The following is a 23607-nucleotide window of genomic DNA, read 5'->3' as shown; positions in this document are numbered from 1 at the left end:
ATCAAAGTGGGTTTAATTATAGAAACAGTAACAGGAAAAAAACCCAACCCTGTGGTGGAGATTGTATACTTGGTATAAAATCTATTTCCTTTGTTAGAACTGAACGTGAAGGAAAAACTCACATGCAGCTAACATTTTTAAGAAGTTTGTTCTCTACCACTCCTCTATAATAAAAATTCTTGGGCCTAGATTTAGCTAAGAGAATCTAAATTTGTCAGAAGAGCTTTTCTATCTTCCATGACTAGAGGGACATTTTATTTGAGAAGCTACCTTGTTTTAAAGAAGTCTCAGTTCCTTTAGGACTCACTTCCAAAAAGGATTAAGTTTCATTTAATGTAATAGATATATAGTAACGGGGGTTGGGGTGAAGATAAAATGTTTCTAAAATATTTAGCTTAAAATTCTAGGGAAATATAGTAGGCTTATCTGTCTGTAATTCATTTTTTTTTCCAGATACTGTACAATTGTCAGCTGTTTATTTGTGGCTGCTTTTTTGTTTTTGTAACCAGGTCATTCTGAACTGTACAACTCTTTTGACACAAGTGTCACTTATGGGTATGGCTTGAACACCAGCCGTTTAAGATTGGCTGTCTTTATTGACAGCCACAAGGTTGTTTTATCTATGAATGAATTTTAGTGGGAGTTGAACATAATATTGTCAAGAAAAGATAGGTTATAATGTCTTTTTCTATTAAATTTTTGTGACTTTTCTGCAAAAGTCAGTGAAATTGGACTACGTTGAGTGTTTCTAAGGATTGCTGTTGATTCCATTTTGGAGTAAGGACTTCGGTATAACTTAATTCTGTTTTCCTTTTGGGCAGCCATTCAAATTGTAAAACTGTTGGTCTCGCTTCTACAGTTGGCATCTTTCTTTGAATTAATTTTGTACATTTGAAAGAAAATTGTTCTATTTGCCTTGTGTTTTATAACCTGTGACTTTTCTGTTTGGACGCAGTGAAAATATTTGTGGCAAAATTGAAATTGCCTGCCAACATTTATAGAACTATATTTCTTGTAACAAAATAATCTTTTTAGCACAGGTATCAGCAAAATGTATAAATATTATTGTCATGCAATACTGAAGCACAAATATCGTATTTTCTGTAATCTTTATTTTAAAAAAACCCAAAACCTAACAACACTAAATTCTGCATGTCTTAATTTTTTTTTTTTTTTCTGTGTGGCATTATTTAAAGGTAAACACTGCTCTCTTAATGTAGGTTGTGAGTGCTGCATGTGTGCTTTTCAGAGCAGTAGTGTGAGGAAGCTGGCAGTGGAATGGCAGGACGGCCTCATCCTTATGACAGTAACTCCAGTGATCCAGAGAATTGGGATCGGAAATTGCATAATAGACCTCGTAAACTTTGTAAACATTCAAGGTAGGTGATACGTACCATCTATTGCATCTCAAAAACTACAATAAAAGCCCATTCTAAAGGCTACTGTATCTGGTTGTGGCAAGTCCTGTCATAAATTTTGTAGTTCTTAAAAGGAACGCTTCTTAATTCTTTTGAAAGATCTTTTCTAACTGAACTGATTTGTCAGCTTCCCTAATCTGTGCTAAGATTTGTTTTGCTGTGGGTGGGATTTTAGTCTTTTTTTTAAAAAAAAACTAAATGCCTCGTGTGCATATCAAGACACCAGTTGACTGACTAAAGATATGTATTTTTTTGGGGTGCTTACTAGGAGTTATTTCCTGTTCATCACTCTTTAGTTGTTGGTACTGTCTGTTAAGTAGCATGCTTAATACATGCAACTTGTTCAGGGTGATAACTAATAGTTGCTTGCATGCAAGTATCACGCTCTATAGCACTTCCATTGTAAAGCTGTGTCAGATCTTGCTTTTGCCTGCATCCCTCACTGTGAGAATTTTTTTTACATGCTTCTTGATTTGAAGGCATTATGAAGTTAATTATTGTTTTTCCAGCATATAGGGTTCAAAAATGAACTAAACAAAGCAGTTAGTCACCTAGCAAATGTACGTGAAGAAGCATGTTGCTGGAAATATATATAAGCATCCAAATAAGTGTGTATTTTGCAAGTACTTTGCCCTTTTAGAAATGCTAAATATAACTGAAACATCTCTGTTCGCTAGCTAAAATTGTTGATGATTTAAGCTTTCCCACTTGCAAGATGATAGAAAAAGAGCTGAGGAGCACATTCAGTAACAGCAACTTAATTCACATTTTTATTGCATAGATTGAGATAAACTGGGCTCTAGTGTTGCCCAAAGTATTCTATAGGCAGTTAATATCATGGGTTATTTTCCTGTCATTAAATCTTGTGAGACATCCAAGAGGGCAGGAAAAAAGAACGCACCAGTAATTCAAAGGCTCACGGGGAGACCCATGTAATTATAGGCCTGTCTGTGATATGAATAATGGAACAGTTAGCCCAGAACCGAAGAGGGTGGCTGGTGTTACTGGTCAGTACAGGCTTATGGAATATAGCTTTTTACAGTTGATATTTTTAAGATGATGGTGAGTGGGTGATCCGTCCTTCTTATTTAGGATCAAAATGTGGCATAGTATCAGCAAATGAAGAATATAGATATAAAAGGGCACTGTATGTGAGTTCACTGCCAGGTCTTGGAGTGTGACTGTAAGTGGGTGATTCGTGGCCGAGTCTAATTCATGTAGTTCATCTCTGATCCCGTGCTGCCTCCCATGACTGGTGATCTGGAATAAAACCTAAAACTGACATTGATGCAGATGACCCATAATGGGGAGTGTTAAATAATGAAAAGGACTTATTAATAGTGGGTGATCTGAGTGGTTTGATAAACTGGGTGCAGGTAACCATGAATTCTTCATATGACTAAATACAAAGTTAAACATTTAGGAACAAATAATGTAGGCCGTTTTTGTAGACTACATCAACTCGCGATCATTGGTAGTATTGGCACTATAAGGAATGCTGTCTTGGTGGGTAGTCAATTAAGATAAGTCTCCAGTAACATATAGTCAAAAGGGCTAATGGAGCTGTTGCATGTACAGTGTAGTTACTGGAAGTCTGGTATCAGCAGTTCAGGGTAGATTTTAATTAGAGGGGCTTTTGAAGACATAGAAGTTACTAAGTATCTTTTGAGACGGGAAAAACTCAAAGGTTAAATAATGACATTTTGATCAGTCTCTAAAGATCCTTGCAGGAACAGCATTATGATGATGAGCTCTAGTCAGTAGGCAAATTTGTAATAAAGTGTAGTAGCCTTACCATGTGTGGTCTGCTGTGGATTATCTATTTTGGGGAAATGTTTAAGTAAAAAGCTGTGCAGTTTTCTGAAAAGATTGTTTGATTGGTAGCCATATAGTATTCAAGTTAACTTCTGATTTTTTTTTTCCCCAAAAATATAGACTCATTTTGGAGATCTTTGAGAATCCAACTAATAGTTTGAGGTCATAATAGAACAAGGAGTAAATTAAGGAGAAGTATTCTGTTACCTTGTTCCTTTGGGATACTTGATTACTTCAGCGAATCCAATTATTGGAAAATAGTATACTTTATTCAAAAGCCTAAACAAAATAATTGGATTTTGAGTGGCTGAATATAGACATATTACTATCATTTCTGACTTAATTGACACTTTTTCTCTAGACAAGTGAAAAATGCAGGGGAGGGGGGAATGCTTTTGGAGATGTAAGTTTTATTGATATAACTTGAACAAAATTGCTTTGTTAAAAGGTTTGAGTACTGCATTTTTGTCTTGCACACTTTCAAATATGCCTTACTGTCATAAGGGAAAAAAGCCCTTCAGGTTTGAAAAGTGTAATGGTGAACTAAGAACTCTATAATAAATCTCAACAAGGGAATAATATTTAAGATAGGTGCTTAGCTTGTCAGTTCTTGCTGCTTTGGAGTGTTTAATCCTCCAGCCTTAACATTCTTAAAATAGCTTAGATAATTTTATACACTCATAGAAAACAATCTAGGACTGCAAGCCGTCCTTCTGTGTGTAAGGCTTATGTGGCAGCAAGGATAGCCGCAGGACTCTGCTCCCTTCACTGTTTGAGACAAAGGATTGTCTAAGGGGGTGTATGTATTAAAACAATTACACAGGTTAGCATGATACCTTTTTCTAGTTTGGCAAGTGTCCAGTTTTTGAAATCATGTTGTACTGTTGTTTTCTCTCCTTTATCTTACTTGTCCTGAGATGGGTAATGTAACAGGAAGCTCAGAAGGGAGTGAGATTTAGAGAATAAGCACCAAAAATATAATGCAAATGACCCCTGGTATAAATCTAAAGAGCCTGACAGCATTGAAGTATATAGTGTTGAAGCTGACTGTAGCTAATGATACAAGCAATCTTGTTTGTCCAAGCCGTTACAAAAATCTTTGCGATGCTTTTAAGTACCCAAATAAGATGAAGAAAACTTTCAGGAACCGTATATTGACTAAACAGTGGCTAAGGTTCAGGTAAATGATTGCTGAATTCATATTTTCATTATTAGGTATTGCTGTTCTGTGTTTTCTATCTAACATAGCCTTCCCACATGTCATTTCTGTGTAGTGCTGTAGTTTTTGTTGTTGGAAGACCTGAATTCAAATTCTGTGGTAGTAAGTGCTTTCTCTGGAGTTGTGGTGAAAAGTCTGTGGCTTAAATTTGCCTCTTCCTTAAGATTTTGTCCTGGATTTAATTTTCTAAATGCACTTTTGTTTTCAACCCATTTGATAGTTCCTTGTTTGTTCATTCTATTTAGATAGTAATAGATTCAAAGTCCTGCCTGCCCTACTGCATTAATGAACAAAATGTGGCTATGTTGAGATTGTTGTCATGACTCATTAACCTCCTGAAATCTTTCAAAATCTTTAACTTCTTTGAAAAATTTTCTGTAGATGACAAGTTATTGTGCAGATGCTGAATGCTGAGAATTTTTTTTCCTAATGATTTTTGCATGCTGAGGGGATGCATTCATGGGTTGTGAATGGAAGTGCCACTTACCTCAGCATTTTGTAAGCACATGAAGCATCCCCAGAAGGGTCCTTTTCTCATCTCTGGAGTGATATCAGAATGTATAATCTGTTTTCCACTGCAGGACAGGTTTTATTTCTGTTCATGTAAATTGGATTTCTGCAGTTGAGCATTTTATAGCATGGTGCAGGCCTACACAATGCATGACATGAAAATAATTAGGCCTACTTTCACCATGGGCTCGAGTCATAATCGATGAATTACCGTGCATCATCTGCTTTAAGTTAACGGCAAACATGCCCGCTTGAAATTGCAGCCTGGTATTGGCAGATCTCTTCATCTAGATTTTATTGGCACCAGCATGTAAAACTCTCAGAAGAAACTGAGATAGGCTAGGAAGCGATGTTCTTGGAATCTAGAAAAATGGGCTGTAGTCAGTGGTGGCTTTCAAAAACAATGGTCTTACCAGCCTTGTCTAAGGTATCGTGAGTGGTCTTAAATAGTTGTGCATTGTTTTTTCTTTTTTTCCCTTCCTTTTTGACATCCTTCATTTCTGAAATGGCTACTTGTGAACACTGCTGAGACAGAAAACTTTTTGACTTTCTGTGCAAAAGCACACGCTAAATCCTCTTGAACGTCTCCAGCACATAAATAACCTTTTCCAAAGACCATCAGGTATTATTTGTGGTGGACTTTGGCATCATGCAAAACTTGATCAGACCCTGACTAATTAGGACACAAAGCACTTTAGAGGTGAAGCAATTATGCTCAGAATTATTATGCCATAAAATTTTTATGGACAACTTTTTTCTGCATTGCTGTCTGCTCCTTTCTGCTCTGAGAGTAGAAACTGTAATGGCTAGATACAGGTTCGGTAAGTGTTTGGACCCAGTTGTTTTGAATTTGAACTTCTGAAGCTGTTTTTTAATAGATAGAGGTATTCCCAGTTCAAAGGAGAATATGTGTCTGAGTTTCTTTTTAATTTTTACCTAACATCCCGTTTTGAAAATGGAGTAGGAATTGGTATATAAATAAAGGCAACCAGTATCCTTTTATGGAGGTCGTGTATTTGGGTAGCTTGACAGAAGTCATAAGGTGTGAATGTATACCTACCTAAAGGTTAATTCCTTGCAGCTTGGAAAATCCCTATGGCAACTGAACACTCATGAGATTTTGTTTATTTGTTTTCCTCCTGAAATGGAACTGAATTACTAAGAAATATATTACTCATGGTTGAGAGAGCCCACTGAAGATGAAAATTATGTGAATATTTAAGAATTTTAAAGCAGGAAAGTGTGCACAGATGCTGTGTTGAGCTGAAGGAAGATCCTGTAGCACCGCTTGAGTTAAGCAGAGTGAATTCTTTCCAAGGGCTTCCTTACAGGAGATGGTTAAGCATGACTGCTGGCCTGTGCTTCCACAAGGTTTTGATGGACATATGTCCTGGCCTGAGCGGTAGATTTGTGGGAATCGGGAGCTAATCCAGCCATGGCATGTTCTTTCTGCCTGAAATAGGAGTAAAAGAGAAGAAAACATACTAATTCTGCTATGGAGAAAAGACCCGATATAGAGAACCAGTGCTGAAAGAACCTGGGGGCACTTGCACTTTTTCTTGCTGCTGGGGGGCAAAAAAAATGCCTGACGAAGAAGGTTTTTCTAGCATGCTTTCTGTGTAGATTATTATAGCCATGTCTTCTGTGGCTTATTTTGAAGGGGAGAAAAGGCTTACAACTGTGATGGTTATTCTACCCCTGGGACATGGGGAGGGTGGTTGTGTGAACCCTCACGAGACCCTACAAACAGGAGAAAATTCACTGGCTCAGGTAAATGAAATTGTGAAAGCAGGAATTTTCCTCCAGTGTCGAAAGAGCTGACTCCTCAGTCTAGAATGCCGATGCTCTCCTGCCTTTCTAATCACAAGTCTCTTGTTTTTCTTACTGACTTCCTCTTTATAACAGCAGTCTTTTGCTGAACAATCCCCTTTATTCCTTCAGCTTTTATCGTATTTTATTTTCCACTCTACTGCTTACGACATCTTGATTTTTATTTATTGTAAGACTTGCTTTTAAACTATTCCTCCAGTGTATTGTGGCTCCTTAAAACAGCCTATAGACATTCTAAAAAGAACCATTTTAAAAAAGCTGTAGGGTAATGCTTGCTTATCCTCCCCAAAGAAAAAAACTTTAGAAAATTTTATCCTGATGTGTTATTAACTTTCTTTGTTGCTTTTTGTGCTCGGCAGGCTTGACCTGTTGTCAAGCATTTGATGACCTATGGATGTGAAGAAGCACTTCATCAGGACTTGGTGAACTGATTAGTAATTATATACTAGTAAATTGTATACTAATATTTAGATTGTCACCAACTGTAGTACATTTTTCTTGGCTTAGACTTGCTGGAAAAGGGATGTTTGTAGTTTAAAAATGGAGGTTGTGCTGCCTTGTTCTCAAAAGGCTATTGCTGTACCTGCTTATGAACTCAGTGTAAGGTGAATTCATTTGAAATACTAATCCAGGCAGACTTCACAGGAACAAATTAACTGTCCCCCAAAACTTGCATAATTTGTCTACCCTGAATGATCACAAACACGAATGAGACATGTGACAGGAGAAAGTTAGCAATAACCTTTTCAGATGTGGTGTTTGTGTGCTGAAACCCGACAAGCTGGCAGGACTAGAAATAGCTCCGCAGATGGTACTTGGCACGGTACCGAGCAGCTCTCCTCTTGCACGCTCCCCGCCCTGCCTGTCATTTGCCATACCCAATGGCTGCTTAGAGATGGGGAAATGGCAAGTATGAATTCAGCTCACAGGAGGCTGCGAGGTCGGACGTCAGTATTGCACTACGCATGGCTGAGTCAGTGACTGTGAGAAATTGAATTGAATTAATATCTAGAGGGGTTTGCGTCTTTGAACACTTAATGGACTGTATAGCTACTAATCTCTTATCCTTGAGGGGAAGATGATGGAGGAAAAAGTAAGGCTTGCTGATGGTGCAGTGAACTACTGAAGAAAGGATGGAAATATCAAATATGCTGAACTTGTCAAGTAATGCCAAAGGATGCTGATCTGGCTTTCAAAGCTGCCTTCTTGGAAGGAACAGAATTCCTTTGTGCTCTGATTTCAAAATTATTTCCATGCTTTTGTGTTTCCTCCCTGATAGATACAAGAGGAAGGTGCGTATCCTTTAACAGGAATAATCTGTGGGCATTATTCAGGAGAAGCATGAGGAAAAGGAAAAGTACTGTCCTTTGTGTGCACTGGTCAATTGAAATGTCTGCTGACAAAGAACAGACTTCAGGGGGAGGAAGAGGGGCATAAGCATTGTCATTGTGTAAGTCCTAGCAATGTGAGCAGAATGGATTTCTTCTAAAGCCTTATAGCATTGTATCTGTAACTTAGTGGATAGATAAAGCTCTATATCTCTATTCTACAAGTGTTGATTGTGTGAATCATCCTAGGAAAGGATTGGAACTAAGTTTATATTTTAAGAAGAGTTAGTTAATATAAGTTATAGAAGACAAAGGGAGAAAAAAAGGGTAAAAGTCTTGGTTAATATTCCACTGCTGCATCCTTTTAATTTAGATAAGGTTTTGGGGTAGTTTGAGGAGTAATAAGTATATTGGTTTAGCATCATGATTCTGTGTAGACAAGAGCTGGTTTTATAAAACAAGTACATTTATTGGCAGTATTTAGTAGGATGCACATGAAGTTTTTGTATTGGAATACACGCTAATTGTTTTGGCAGTAGAATTAATTAAGTTTAATGACTTCTTTTAATCATTAGTAATATATTCAGAGCAATATGTTGTTATGTATTAAGACAAACTGAAGCTCTTCTTCCACAGATGACTCCAAAGCATCATTAAATTGGAGAGCATTTTTAAAAACAGCTCTTTCCTTCCTGCAAAAAATAGGAAGCATACCAGTATGACAAGTGTGCCATTTTGATGGTACTCTTTTTTTCTTCCTTGACATCATATTAAATAGGTTTGCTTAAATAAAGCCTAGAGCTTATTTGGCTTTCTCTGAGGCAGCTGCTTTTAAAGAAAATGCCTCTTCCCTTTACAAAGGCAGTTTCCTTGATCCCTGACTGAGGGGGGAAGTAAATTCTGTCACTGACTTAAAGTTCTTGAAGGGGTGCTAGTGTCCCAATGTTCCTTTGGAGATAGGAAAAACTGTATGTTGGATTTGTGAAGACTGTCTAAATATACCAATATTCATTGGGTTGGTGGGCTCCCCCCCCGCCTCCATAGGAAAGTAATTGATAAAGCAAGACTCTCTTACCTTTCCTTTATAAACTTTTGGGTACTAGATGGTCTACATATATGGGGCTTTTACCAGTTTTGGTGAGTGAGGAAATGAGGCTGTAGGTTTAAAACGTTGGGGTTGTGGGGTTTTTTTCCTCTCTGAGTTTTAAATTAAATGCAATATGTTACTAAGCACGGAGAAGGACATTTTGTTTATAGGCTGGTTTTGTGCCTCAGACATTGCCCATGGCTTCCGCAACACAGTGTGCAGCTGTGCAGCTGGAGGTCATTGGCTTGGAAATTAATTGAAAATTGACATTGCAAATACTTCTTTCCAGAGTGAGATAAAGATCTGAAACTATGACTTTCTTGGAGGCTCAAACTAATGCACCGTGCGCAGCACCATTGGCTGTCGTAGGCTGAAATTAGATTAATACAGTATGGCAGCCAGGTGCCATGTGAGACCAATGGCTTCTTGGCACTTTTAGTTACCAGGGGTTCACTGCTGTTTGAGAAGGATTGGTGTCTCATCCGGTCTGCATAATGCTTCTGTGAACCACAATACTTCTAACCCTTTGCCTGTTCCTGCAAATGGGTCAGCTCTGCTTTTGTCAGTCACTCTTCTATCGCTGTAGGTAGGTAGCAGTGTCAACACAACCGTGGAACTCCCCAGTGAATGCCACTTCGCCTGGGTCAGGTCTGTAGTTAAGTTCCACATGTTGCTGGTACGGAGCGACAGATTTTTGCATTTCCCTGCAGAAACAACCTTCTGTCCCCAATGGCTTTGTTAGAGGGGGGAAAAATTATATATTAATAAGTCTTTCTATCACAAAAAATCAAAATTATTTGGTAGTTCTGATGTCTTAGGTTTTTTGAACACTTGCAACTTCTAAAGACTCTTTACAGGAAAATATAAGCCATGGGTTGTCTTTCATGTGTACTGGCCACAAATGTTGCTCCTTTTTCAGACTGACTGATGGAGTAGCTCAGTGACACAGTTTTCCTAGTCAAATACTGCAGGGTAAAGCCAGTAGTCTCTTCTGACATGCTAGATTCCACCTCTTTATTTTCTCTTTGTTGGGATTTAAACTCATTTTATTTGTCTTGTTTATTGTAGAGCAAAGTTGTATTTCAGTGGTGGTATTTATCTGAGTATACATGCTGTCAAACAAATGGAACTTCAGATTTTTCAGGTATATATCCAAAAATCAAAGAATTTTTTTTTTGTGTGTGTATAGTGTGACTCAAGAGTGATGAGATTTAAGATTGACATTTTAGATGGCTATTATTAAGATGAGTGAGGATTCATGACTCATATGGTGCTGTCTCAAGCCAAACTGGTGAATTCTCAGAAATCTTGCAATTTTGGCTTGTGTCTTCTGGCTAATAGATAATGTGCCAGTCTCACAGTTAGCATTAATATGTACATTAAAGGGAGGAAATTACAACATAGAAGCAAGCAAATGAATGGTGTGGCCAGCTGCAATTTCAACAGCTCTTTGAAATTATTTGCTAATCTATCTGTTTGAGAAGCAATTGCTTTAATATTTAAGGAACCTGTCCTCCTCCAGCTGGCGGCTTCTGCCTCTTTCATAGTGTGGTGTGCTGAATTGAAGGCTGATGTGTCCATGCTCCGAAGGGATGGATGTGGCTGGCAGCAGGAGGCACGTTAATCTGCGCACGCTGCCCTCTCTTCCCGGGCTTTCTGGCTGTACATACCAAGGCAGAAGCAGCCCAGTTCCAATACTGGGAAGGTCGTGCTGAAACAGTCGTGCCTGGCATGCTTCGTCCTTTACTCAGACGTGACGAAGGAGGAAGTACGATGCCAGCTCAGTCAGGGTTACTTCCTGTAGCACCTGTTTTTCTCAACTCCTGTAAAGAGATTATTAACTAGGGTTCGCCCTACTTTAGTGTGAACTCTGAATCACTGCTTAGAGGGTGATGTGGCTTGAGATGGTTTTCTGGATTAAGAATCGCATTTTAATTGCCTTCTCTGTTAAAGGGTCTGCTCTGCCAAAATGCCTGATAAGCCTGCATATCCTTACAGTGGTTCAGTTTCATTTCCTAGTGTGTTTCTCTTATTTAAATCAACTAGAGCACTTTAGCTGTTTGAGAAATAATGAGTCATACATTTTGATACTGTAAAATGTGGCACCTGCAAAACTCTGGTTTCTCACAGCATGGTTAGAAATATTATCAGGGCTAGGATCAAAGCGCTGCTTTAACAGAGGCCTGATCACATGGGGCTTTATTATGATTTGCTGAGATTTTGTCACAGGACTGCTATGTATGTGTTTGAGTGCTCTATGCAGATATGCACCCCCCTCACCCCCTTTGTGGATAGTTGGTTATACCATGGTGCACAAATATAAGTGCGCAGATGAGATACAGAGGTTCTCTCTCTTTTTTTTTTTTTTTTTTTTTTTTAATTTTGATCATTTCTTGGGAAGTTTGACTAAAGAATAACATTCTGTATAAACAGGGATCAGACTTTGGTTTCAAGATAGATTTTAATTATAGGCTGTAATCTGCATTACTGATAATTTCTGGGCATATTTTGTACATATTAAAATAGTTATGTTTTGTATGCACATATATATATATTAGGGAAGAAAAGGTGCAAAGGTTTTTCTAAATTGTTGATGTTCTTGAAAGGGAGGTTTGCAAATCTCACTCTTGCGAACTTTTGCACATTTCACTTTCATAATACAGAATTTACCTTTCTCTGTTAGAGAAGTAAAGCGAGGAAGGTGACACGTTAGCTGTGCTGAAATGCTATATCTCTTAATACATTCAGAATCACGTTGGAAATTCTGAGGAAAGTTCTGCTTCCTTTTAATGAAAGTGGTTGGATCATCTTTATTCTTGGACTGAGCGTTTCCAGCCGTAAGCAAGGCTTGCAGTTCCTTTACCTTATTCAATAGACCTTTGGCTGACTTCACATCCTAAAGATGCATGTCTTATTGCAGCATATTTTAAGCTTGGCAGGAAACAGTATTGCAGTAGATTCTCTCTGCACCAAACTTCTGCTTTATCGGATGTGAGATCCTTCCCTCATTCAAATGGGGTGGGGAGAAGGTTATGTTCCTCAGCTGAGAGGTGTATTTCTTATTCTTTGCATTGCGCTAATACTTATTTTGTGCCAGTGTATGCTGCACACGCTCTGTCATAGCCTTTTTGTTCTGATTTAAGCTCCTCTTCTTACCAGTCACTGAAACCTGAAGCCGAAACATGTCATGCTAGATACTCACTTTTTTGAATAGTCTTGATTTTTTTGTTTGTTTGTTTTGTTGTTACTACTAAGCAACTTAAAAAGGGGGCATTCTGCTCAACTTGCTTGTACAGTTCATGCTTTTAAAATGTGTTGTGCTTTTCTTAGCTAGGTCATTATTCTTACCTCATTGTGTTCTTGAATCCTACAGCATTCCTAGCAGTCATATTTAAGGTCGCTTAGTAAAAGTTGTGTGATTCGCAGGCTGCAAGCAAGTGGGGCATTGAGGTTCCTGTGGGAAATTATGACCCTTCTTTGTCTGTCAGACCTTGTAGCTGTGCAGACACTTGTCTCTGTCTAGTACCTGAGGGTTTTGGAAAGTTCTTCAGTTAAACCCATAAATAAAGACTGTTGTCATGCCCACACTTAAAAGGCAAATAGCAAAGGAACTGATTTAGAAATTGCAGTGAGGTGCAAGGACACAAATATCTGTGTTGTCCCAATATAAAAATTTGTTTAAAGAATACAAATAAAAGGCATATGTATTTTTGGTAAAATTCAACAATAGCTGTAGCAAGTTGATACTTAATTTTTAGGTTGTTTCTGAGAGTACCAGATCTTGAAATGGACTGGCTTTGTTGGTAGGTTTAATAATTAATTGCGAAATGTAATCATAAACTTAATCACAGTCTAAAAAAACCTTTAAACTTCTACTTCAAAATTTGCTAGTTTAGAACAAATGTCCTACTTGTTACTGACAGTGCGGTAGGTCTTGGCTTGAATGATATTGTTCAGATGTTTGCTGTCTGGGTTGTGGTGGCTTACTGTTGTTCCTTCTAAGAGTAACTGAAAATTTAAAAAAGAATGCACAGAAACAAACCCTTGGCTGCTGTGTCTTGATGTGTCAACTGGCTTAAGGCTGTGACCACCTTTGTGAAGGGCAAGTTGCAAAAAAAGTGAAATCAGTACTAAAAGCCTGTGCTACAAGTAGGGTTTTCCAAAACACGTTCCACTGGAAAAAATGACCCCTAACCGTTTCATAGTTTGATTACAATGTATCATTTAGCAGTAAGAATGAAAATAAATGTTCAGTTGTCTTTGACTTACCTGTTCTGGAAGGAATTTCTGTGAATACAGATTCACAAGCAGGCTCAATTCATTAGGCAGTGCCTCGGTAGATCACACAGCAATAAACAGCTAACTTTTGCTGTCTACTTAATGTTCCAAATCATTGCTCATGCCCATAAACATGAGTACAGCAAAGGAAATAAAGGTGGATAATATATGTCTTCAAAACATGTACGTGGAGTGTGAATGCCTTTAAAATTTAAATGTATAATGTTTTGAAATTTTGAAATGCTGAACATTTCTCCTATTTCTGTTTTCAGTACCTCATCTCGTATTGCTAAAGGAATAGACTACACAAAAATGAGCCTCCATGGTGCAAGTGGTGGACATGAGAGATCAAGGGACAGACGCAGATCAAGTGACAGATCTCGTGACTCGTCCCATGAAAGAGCAGAATCTCAGCTCACTCCATGCATCAGGAATGTTACTTCACCAACAAGACAGTATCATTCTGGTGTGTTCAGATCTATAGCATTTCAGGATTAAAATTCTTAAACTTAATTACTATTTTATTAAAATAATACAATAAAAAGCATTATTTGTTGATGACACAACATGCAGATTTCTTTCATGTGCCCTGGGCTGGGAGTACCCTTTTTTGGTAGGTTATTACTTCTTCAGTCTACATGATGCTCTTACTTACTTCAAATTACAAGGACTGTCTAATTTTTCAAAGATGATAATTGATTAAACGCATCCCCTTTACTTGGCAGGGGGTATTCAGAAATATAGGAAACACTTCTCTCAGTTTTTTTTTTTGAAGTGACAAAACTTGGTTTGTTTCTCTGAACTACAGCACTAAGCACCAACTGTGGTGCATAGCTTCTGTGTTATGCTGAGTTGCTTTTTCAGTACTAGAATGCTAAATTTTTCTTGTAAAGGCTTTGGGGAGGCGAGGTAGCTTTGTCTTAAGTGGTAGAAACTTCAGGATCTCATATATGGACAGTTATTTTTGAAGGCTTTTTAAACTAGAATAGATTTAATTGAAAGAATTTGTACTTAATTTATCAAGTTGACATATTTTGTGCCTGGAAAGACATAAATTGCATAAAGCTCGTATAAATCTGTAATTTAATTTCCTGTTTTTTCTCTTTCCACCTTGTCCCCACTTAAGATCGAGAAAAAGATCACAGTTCATCTCGACCAAGCAGCCCTCGTCCTCAGAAGACTTCCCCTAATGGTTCTGTTGTTAGCATGGGGAACAGCAGCAGAAACAGTAGCCAGTCAAGTTCAGATGGGAGCTGCAAGGCTGGTGGGGAAATGGTATTTGTGTATGAAAACGGAAAAGAGGGAGCTCGGAGTGTAAGAACTTCTGAACGAGTAACACTTATAGTGGATAACACCAGATTTGTTGTAGATCCTTCTATCTTTACTGCACAACCTAATACAATGTTGGGCAGGTTTGTATCTTTTTTTTTTTCTTTGCTGTCTGACTGTAGAAGATACTAAAACTGTTTAAATAGCTGTTGAACTCTTATTGCTACAGCTAATCTGCTAATTTAATATTACCAGTTTGCAAAGGTCTTTTAAGTAAAAATCAGATGTAAGGTCTCCTCTGTATTTGGCAGAGATGCCAATAGAAGTCTCTTACCTAGAGACAAAAGAGTTCGTAAGTAAATTAATGTTTCATGATGTACTTCCTTCCTTCCATCTTTCTGAGCATTGTTTCTGTATTCAGTCTGCCTCATTCCACCTCTTTTTTTTTTTAAATCTAGTTGCTCCATGAAACAAAGTAATGACTATAGGTGGTCACTTTCGAAATAGCAAGGAGGAAGACCTTGAAGGAATTTATTTTGCTTAATGGGCCTACCCTGACCACACTCAGGCTCAGCCCATTTATGTTCCAAAATGCTTTTTGGACAGGGGAATGTTGAATAGTCAGTATAACAGATCAGAGCCTCTCAGCAGAGACCTAACACTCGAAATGGTCCATAGCTGAATGAAGGTCCACAGTATGTGTGTAATGTCTTCTGTAGAAACTGTAGTGAGCGACATGTTTAACACGCTTACTTGGTTGGAAAAGATTCTATACTTTACTTCCTCAAATGCTGGGTTTGCGTTGTCCAGATAACAGACACGGCCACTTACAAACCTGCAGCAAGAACGCAATGAAGGTTTATGTCTGTGTCACTTTGGATTTGGCTTTTTTATTAGCATGTGGCTGTTTCTCAGCCGATGATAAGGATATAATAGTATTTAAAATACATGTATATAAAACTATTTGCCAAGGTAATAAATATGATTAAATGACTCATGCTTTGTATAAATCACCACTGTGTGGGATAGATAGTACCTTGGTTCCCTAATTTGTGAAGTGAGGGAAGAGTTACAGGGAAAGCAAAAATGCTTCTCTGTGTAAACTGTAAAGGGAAATAAAAGGAAGTAATAATTAATATAATCAAATCGTTAACATAAGGCATTTGTATGTTTATAATACATGCATACACGTAAATATCCAGACTAACAAACTGGGAGTGTATCAGGGTCAAGTTATGTGGTGATACAGTTTCCGTTTCCATGCCCAGCCTCAGAATAAGTGGTGCTGGCTAATGCACTGGATTTTTTTTGTCTATATGCGTTGCTGAGTTATTCTCCCTTTGGGATTGGTTCAAGGAACAAGCTTATTTTTATCTTCTGCTAGTTCAAAAGTAGGTTAATAAAGATACGGAAATACTGCTCTAAAACGCAAGTTATTTATAAAGCCACTTCCCCCAATGTCAGTTCACAGGATGCTAAACAGGAACAGTTTAGCTAGTATGTCCTGGGAGGTAAAAGTAACTGTAATAAAAATGTATTATTTGCCTTAAGCCTATATCCGGTTACACTGTCTTTTTCCTAAATGTCATTTCTTATCTTGGAAGAGTGGTCAGAAAACACATATCATTAAATCATTAACAGTTACTTCGTTCTCTGTTATGAATGCACGCAGTACACAGCTCTGTTTGTTTGGGTCGTGTGTATGAAAGCAAAGCTTTGACATTGGGGTATATTTGTAAATAAAACGAGTAGATGCAATTCTTTTTGTAAGCATAGGGTGTAATTCTGCATCAGAGGTGTGTTTAAAAAGTCAGGTACTGTTTGGGACTTGTAATTTTCTCCTTAGTCTAACTTTCCTTGTGTCCTAGCGGGGAGAAACATGCTGTACGTGCTACCCTTAAGTATGCGTATCTTCTATCAGAATGTTAACTTCTGAATTAACTAAGTCTTTTAAATGAAATTGATGTGAGTTGCATGTGCTTGAACGCCAAGTTCTGTTTCTTAAACTACCTCAAATGTCTTTAAGTAATGAGAATTTCACAACAAAACTTCTTCTGCTACATTACCCCACAAATGCCAAAGATGACTTATTTCAGGTTCCCCCCCACCCTTGGCATTGGCAGGAAATGGCCTGATCTAACTTTTATTTTGATCAGAGGGTATTGGCAAGTTAAGATTGAAGAGTAAAACTAGACTTTCTTGAGTTACACCAGCCAGCTTTCTACTTTCTAATAGCCTTGCTAAACATAAACCAAACTGAACAGTGTACGTGCATATGAGATAGGATAGAGTGTGTTTCTCCCTGCCATTTCAGTACCATTTGTGGATTTTACTTCTCAGATTTACAAAAAAAAAAAAATCATAGTAAGGCATTCTAACCAAATTAATTTTATTCTTGAGCAGAATGTTTGGATCAGGCAGAGAACATAACTTTACACGTCCTAATGAAAAAGGAGAGTACGAAGTTGCTGAAGGAATTGGTTCTACTGTGTTTCGTGCTATTCTGGTAAGTTTTCAGGGGCAAGTACTGTTAGGACAAGATGAGTATTAAGAGGCATAACTTCTTGATTTAGTCTTACTTGCATATCTGGACTTTGTGGATGGAATAAATACTGTTATTCTGTATTGTTTTCTAGAGGGGGAAAAATGCTTGATATGAAAACACCTCTAGGTTTTCTAGACATGTGCACGTGATAGCCAGGGAGAGAGAAAGCATGCATGAAATGAATCAAAAAACTACTGCCTGCCAGAAATTTGTTCACCTTCTCCTATGCATCTAGTTCACCTAGTTTAGATATATTCAGCCTTTCTTGTGCTGAAATTAAATGAAACGGAATACTGGAAGTTAACTTACTGCAGGTAACAGGAGAAAAGCAAGCTTCAGTCTGAGAAGAAAATGGCCCCTTTTGTATTTTATGTCTACACAAAGAAGCAGAGCTGCCGTACTGCTTTGTCAGCAGAATCAGAATAGCAAAAGCTGAGTGAAGTGTACATAAAAGACAGTATACACGCAGCCAAGTGATCAGTATTAATAGCTGACACATAAATAACAATTTTAACCAGAGCTCACTGCTCTGAAAGCAGCTCAGAAAATTGTTAAGTTTGAGGACAACAAAATTCTCAGTTTAACATGGGTTGCTCTGTTACGTTTTAGGGGATTTGCTTGTGGAGAAAGCATCATAAATGAAATGTTTCTGTCGGTGAATGTTGAAGTGCGTTGTGGTTTTTGTTTGCTGCATTACTGTAGGATTACTACAAGACTGGAGTGATACGCTGTCCTGATGGGATATCTATTCCTGAACTGAGAGAAGCGTGTGACTATCTCTGTATCTCTTTTGAATATAGTACTATTAAATGCAGAGATCTCAGTAAGTACAGAATTTATTAAAATAATTTGAATTATACAGACTAACTTAAGCAAATATATAGGGGGGGTTAATTTTAAATTGTATCCTTCATTGAGGTAAGGAACATGGCTGACACTACATGAGCAAAATCCATCCTTTTTAATCTCATACATAATAAAGCCCCAAAGACAATGGATATACACCTTTTGAAAAATGCCGTTTCTTCTATTCTAGTATCTGATATTCAGGTGTTTTTCTGCTGTGGTCAGCTCTGTGCAATACTTAAACTCTTATCGATGGCATTTGCAGGACAGGTACAGTAACGTTAAGTGGTATCACTTCTGCAGAGGACAAGGAGGATAATTTATTCTCCTCCTTGCTTAAGAGAATTAAGCTGTGTTGCTAGCAAAAGTAGCACAGCTTTGCTGGTGGTGTAGGGTGCATCATGGTTCCAAGTGTGGAGTGTCTTCTTCAGCTCGTTCCTTCCCTGACCACAACCGAAGTTTTGGCCAATGTTGAAGTGACCTGGCCTGTGTCTGTGGTTCCTGTGGTCGCACAGTGTCTGTGCAGTGCAGGGCCAAGCTGTGGCATTCTGGCTGTGAGATCTGCGTGGGGCACCTGTACGTTCACCCACAGCGCCGCGACCTCGCAGCGTGTTGCCTGCTGAGTCACCTTCTCAGTGCCCTTTGTCCTTAGCAGGAGGATTTGGCAGCTCATGCTGTGAGGGTTTTGAGAGGCTTTGTTTTTAAGCTACCGCTTATGAAAAGTGGGTTGCATGCTCTACTCTTTCAGCAACTGGCTTAAATAATGTCTCTTTTAGGAAGCCTGAGAGGAGTCTTACACACAATTACCAACTGTTTAGCAGTAGTGAGACATGGAGGAGGTCTCCTCAAAGTCACTCCTCTGCCTAACATTATGTTAATACCTGCAGGATGGTCCTATTAGTCTGAACTTCTGGTGTGGCTTCTGGTAAACGTTTGAAAAAGTTCTGATATTACACAAACTAATAGAGTGAGTGTCTTTAAACCTGTCTGCAGTAAATACTACAAAATAAACAGAACTGCTGTGTTTCTTATTCCTGCCTTTCATTTTTTTACCAAGCTTTTAAATGTGCCTGTGTTTAAAATTTTGTTCCAGGTGCTCTCATGCATGAATTGTCAAATGATGGTGCTCGCAAACAATTTGAGTTTTATCTAGAAGAAATGATTCTCCCATTAATGGTAGCCAGTGCCCAAAGTGGTGAGAGGGAGTGCCACATTGTTGTGCTGACAGATGATGATGTTGTTGACTGGGATGAAGAGTATCCTCCACAAATGGGAGAGGAGTATTCACAAAGTAAGTTTATTTTCATTGTTTCCACCAAGCCATGCTGTGGTAGAGGGAGCAGTAAATGTGCTGATGTGACTCTTTTTGTACATAAGTGCTGTTGGCAAAGTCTTTACAACATCCCCAATGCCTCACCAAAAAAAAAAAAAAAAAAATTAAAAAAAATCTTAGTTTTGGTAGTCCTGCTTAATATTTTGCTTCACAGAAGCATATGTTGCATGTAATGTTCAAATCTAATTAAAAAGAAAAGTTTTTATTTTTAAGGTATTGTCCGTCAGTGAGGGGGAAGGAAATACTTTTCCTCAGAAGAAGCTTGATGAGAAAAATGGATAGGAGTCATGTTTACTGTGGGAGAACAGCTAGAGTTTTTTGGGTGTGTCTGTTAGTATTTTGGAAGTGAAACAGTTTGGTGTACAGAGGAGTTAAAGCACCTGTGAATGGAGTGCCCTTCCCTGCATCAGCTGTCCTTGTAGCTGAAAATGTTCCTTCAGTGTGAAATTCAGGGTTTTGTGGGGCCGTGTAGGAGCTTGAGGTACTCCTTTGTACTCCAGTGGTATAAAATCTCCTTAGAGTCTCCTCAAAAAGCGATACCTATGAAAGCATTAGTGTTGTTTTGTTTACTTTTAAATAAAAAAGAAAATACCAACAAAAACCCCAACCTTAATTTTTGGAGGATGCAAACCTGCAGCTCTTTCTGAAGAAGAGAGGCTCAATGTGAATGTAGATCAAGTGTAGCTCTTCTAATGTAGTAGTAACAATATTGGCTCAGATTTCTAGGACCTTTATGTCCCAAAGATGTCAACTGAAAATACCTGCAAGCCTAAGCAATTAGTTGGGCACACACTTACCCCCATTTGTACTGTTCATGAACAGTAGATTTGGATCTCTGCAGCAGTATGGGATTGATGTCCCCAGTCCCTTCTAAAGTGCTGTAATCTAAACTGCAAAGGTGTCCTTCTTGTTCTGCTTCACAGTTGTGGGTTTTCTGAAACTGCTTTGCAGATCTCTCTCCTATAATGGCAAGGAGAATGGAAAGATTTTTTTTATTTTAACGTCTGCAGGAATTCCATCAAAAAGGGAAAAAAAATTGAGATGTCTTTTGTGGAGGTTGGGTTGGGAGTATATAATGTGGTTTGCTCTTTGAATTGTCCTGTTGCATTTCTAAATGCAACAAAAGCCCCATAAGTGTATAAAACAGACTAAATTGATAGGGAGAAAGACATGTGCAGCCAACCCATTTCACAGTGCCTTCAGCCATTTCTCTGAAGAGCTCTTGAGTCTCTCCCACTATTCTGAGTAGAGATACTAGAGCAAAGCAAAACAGTGAAAAAGATAAATCTTTGTGTTTGGAGACTAGGTTTAATCTTTGAATGCAGTTTTTCCTCATTAAAATGTATTTTTAGTTATTTACAGCACGAAGTTGTATAGATTCTTCAAATACATTGAAAATCGAGATGTGGCCAAATCCGTTCTGAAGGAAAGGGGGCTCAAGAAGATCCGACTGGGTATTGAAGGTAAGAGAAGCATTGCTTGCACCCTAACTCTTTGGGGAAGGTGGTTTGCTGCACTTCTCTGCTTTATGATCATCTCTGCAGTGGAAAAAACCAAGGGTTGGTATTGTCTTTTGTATTAAGGTTAGATGACAAAATGGCCAGAGGGGGAGTGGTACCCAATAAGCCACCGGTCCAGCTAGAAAACACAATTACAGGCTCATGACTGGTCTACGAGATGTATCTAACTGCTAGACTGTTTGCAGAGTAACTTAGGTGGTTTCTGCTGACTTAGGACTTGCATCTCATGCCATTTGCCCTTCAGTTCTCACACAAAATCTTCTCTGTACTTTACTTGAAGTAATGATGCATTTTTTACAGCTTTGTATATTCTGTTCTTGGTCTGGTGTACTTTTCAGGGCTTGGAATTAAAAATTTTGTGTTAAATGGCAGGTAAATATTTTCTTTCAGGAAATAAACCTATCAAATGGATCACTGGAGTGCATAGAAATATAAATCTGAAATACACACCTTGTAAGTTAGGAGGCTGCTCTGTAACATTCAGTTCTGGCTTTGCAAAAGACAACTACATTAAGTGATCTTAGATTTTTATCATGAATGTTACAACTGGGTTTCTTTGCATTTCATTTTCCTTCTGATTGTTGACCCCAATATTTACAAATCCAGCCTTTATAACTTGCAGGATTTCTATCATTCACTCACCAAGTTGACACTTATGTTTGTAATTTGCCAACCAAAAGCAAATGCTTTTAACTGCTTGTGATCTCTAAAATAAGTTCAGCTGAACAAGGTGTGAGCCTTCAGCCTTCAGACTGACATGCCGTTCAGCTAAACAAGAACTGGTTTTGTGTGTAAGGCTGGCTTCTACCAGAGTATTTCTGCTGGCATTTGTTTTGGACAAAGAAGTACTGTTTGACCAAACCTGAATGCTAGTGCCCCGTAATGATATGTAACTTTCTTGTAATGAAAATTATTGCTTAGGCAGAGGGGAGAGATCACTTGAGCACAGCAGAACCAGAACTGATAATTGGTCTAAAACGATGCATTTTCCTCATTGTGGGGAGCTGGGAGGAATGTGCTAGGACTCCACTTGGGAACTTAAAGCGCAGATCAGAGTAATGCTGTTCTCTGCTTTTGAGATGCTGGTTCCTGCTTTCCAGGTTGTAGTGTTGTAGAAACAGCTGGCTGCTTCTGGCTCAAGGAAGGAGCAACCAGCTTGGCCTGTCAAGTCTGGAAGAGTTGCCTGGTGGCAATGTATTCATTGACAGCACCGTAACCTCTTCCCTTACAATCTAGTTGGCAGTTCAGCTGTGGCCAGTGTGTTCTCCTTGCAGAGATAACACTAACAACAACATGATGGCACTTGTTTCCATGCAGGATGTTGATGGTGACAATGCTCTTCCCTACGCTTCCCCATGCTGCCTTTTTTGTAAAAGCAAGGAGTCCAGGAAAAGGCAACTTGTGCTGTGCTCTGTTCCTTAGGTTACCCTACATACAAAGAGAAGGTGAAAAAGCGACCAGGCGGAAGGCCAGAGGTGATTTACAACTACGTCCAAAGACCGTTTATTCGGATGTCGTGGGAGAAGGAGGAAGGAAAGAGCCGGCATGTTGACTTCCAGTGTGTGAAAAGCAAATCTATTACAAATCTAGCGGCGGCAGCAGCAGATATACCCCAGGACCAGCTCGTGGTAATGCATCCTACCCCCCAAGTAGATGAGCTGGATATTCTGCCTATTCATCCTCTACCTAGTAACAGTGAGATGGATACTGAGGGCCAAAACCCACCACTCTGATCTAAACTCTTAATAAAACAAAAGCATGCTACTTTAAAGTGACTCTGTACTCAGCTCATACTACACTGCACTTCCAGTCTTTTCCATTGTGTAACACTGTTTAGGATATTGCAGTACAGACCTTTGAGAAGACCCAAGGGAGTACCTGATTGTTTTTGAAAGTATACAGATCAAGTATCCTGGGGTTACAGTTACGTACATGTCTGTGTTTACCAGTAGGTTTGTGACATTGGTGATTTGTATGCTGGGCTGTCTTCACTCATAAGGCCATCAAAACCAGTGGGAGGCTGGTGGCTAGTGTGCATCAGTATTGTTACACAGGGGTTCGAATGTGGAGTTGGAATTGATAGTAGCACTTTATAAATGGTTGATAAATGGAATTTGAAGCCATTTTTTATAAATGTATTGCACAATACTAACAAAGTGCTTCTATCAAAAGTATTAACTGTAAATAGTTTTGCTCTGAATAGATTGACCCTTTTATTGTATATGGTTGAGCACAAAACTACTTACTACTGGGTTTTTGGATTGAGGATGTGATTCAATTACCCATATAACATCTTGTAAACTCAAGTTCTTAGTGAATTTTTTCACTTGTTTGCAGCGTGAGCCATGTTCAAAAATTGTGAACAATGAATAGGGGCTTTATCTTAAATTTTGCCTTACCTTAATCTGTTCACAAATATTTATTTAATACATTTTTCATAAGTGTCATGAAATAGGAAAATGCAATGGTTCATTCTTCGTTTATTAATGATTGTAAACAAGTTTTTCATGCAAATAAAGTTTCCATTATTTTAATGGGTTTGAATTATCTGTGAATGAGACTAAGTGTACAGATGAATTTTGAAAGTAGTTGCTTTTGTTTCCTCAGTA

The 23607-nt window shown here is 38.4% G+C and overlaps 1 protein-coding gene across 2 annotated transcripts; it reads left to right on the top strand.

The window, feature by feature from the left end:
- The first annotated feature begins 1278 nt into the window (after positions 1-1278).
- On the top strand, positions 1279-23155 carry BTBD10 (BTB domain containing 10). 2 transcript variants are annotated; one of them, XM_009949213.2, is made up of 8 exons: positions 1279-1379; positions 13758-13951; positions 14612-14897; positions 17158-17260; positions 18002-18122; positions 19239-19436; positions 20831-20941; positions 22421-23155. In XM_009949213.2, the coding sequence occupies exons 1-8, from the start codon at positions 1279-1281 to the stop codon at positions 22729-22731; spliced, it is 1425 nt and encodes a 474-aa protein (XP_009947515.1). In that variant the 3' UTR covers positions 22732-23155. The 2 variants fall into 2 exon arrangements, with proteins under 2 accessions (XP_009947515.1, XP_009947514.1); XM_009949212.2 differs by lacking the exon at positions 1279-1379 and adding an exon at positions 7960-8084.
- Positions 23156-23607: the final 452 nt, after the last annotated feature.

The sequence above is a fragment of the Leptosomus discolor genome, chromosome 12, assembly GCF_034619465.1.
Source record: "Leptosomus discolor isolate bLepDis1 chromosome 12, bLepDis1.hap2, whole genome shotgun sequence".
Classification (NCBI taxonomy): Eukaryota; Metazoa; Chordata; class Aves; order Leptosomiformes; family Leptosomidae; genus Leptosomus; species Leptosomus discolor.
Note: the sequence above shows the minus strand (reverse complement) of the source record. Positions and strands in the feature narration are given on the sequence as shown.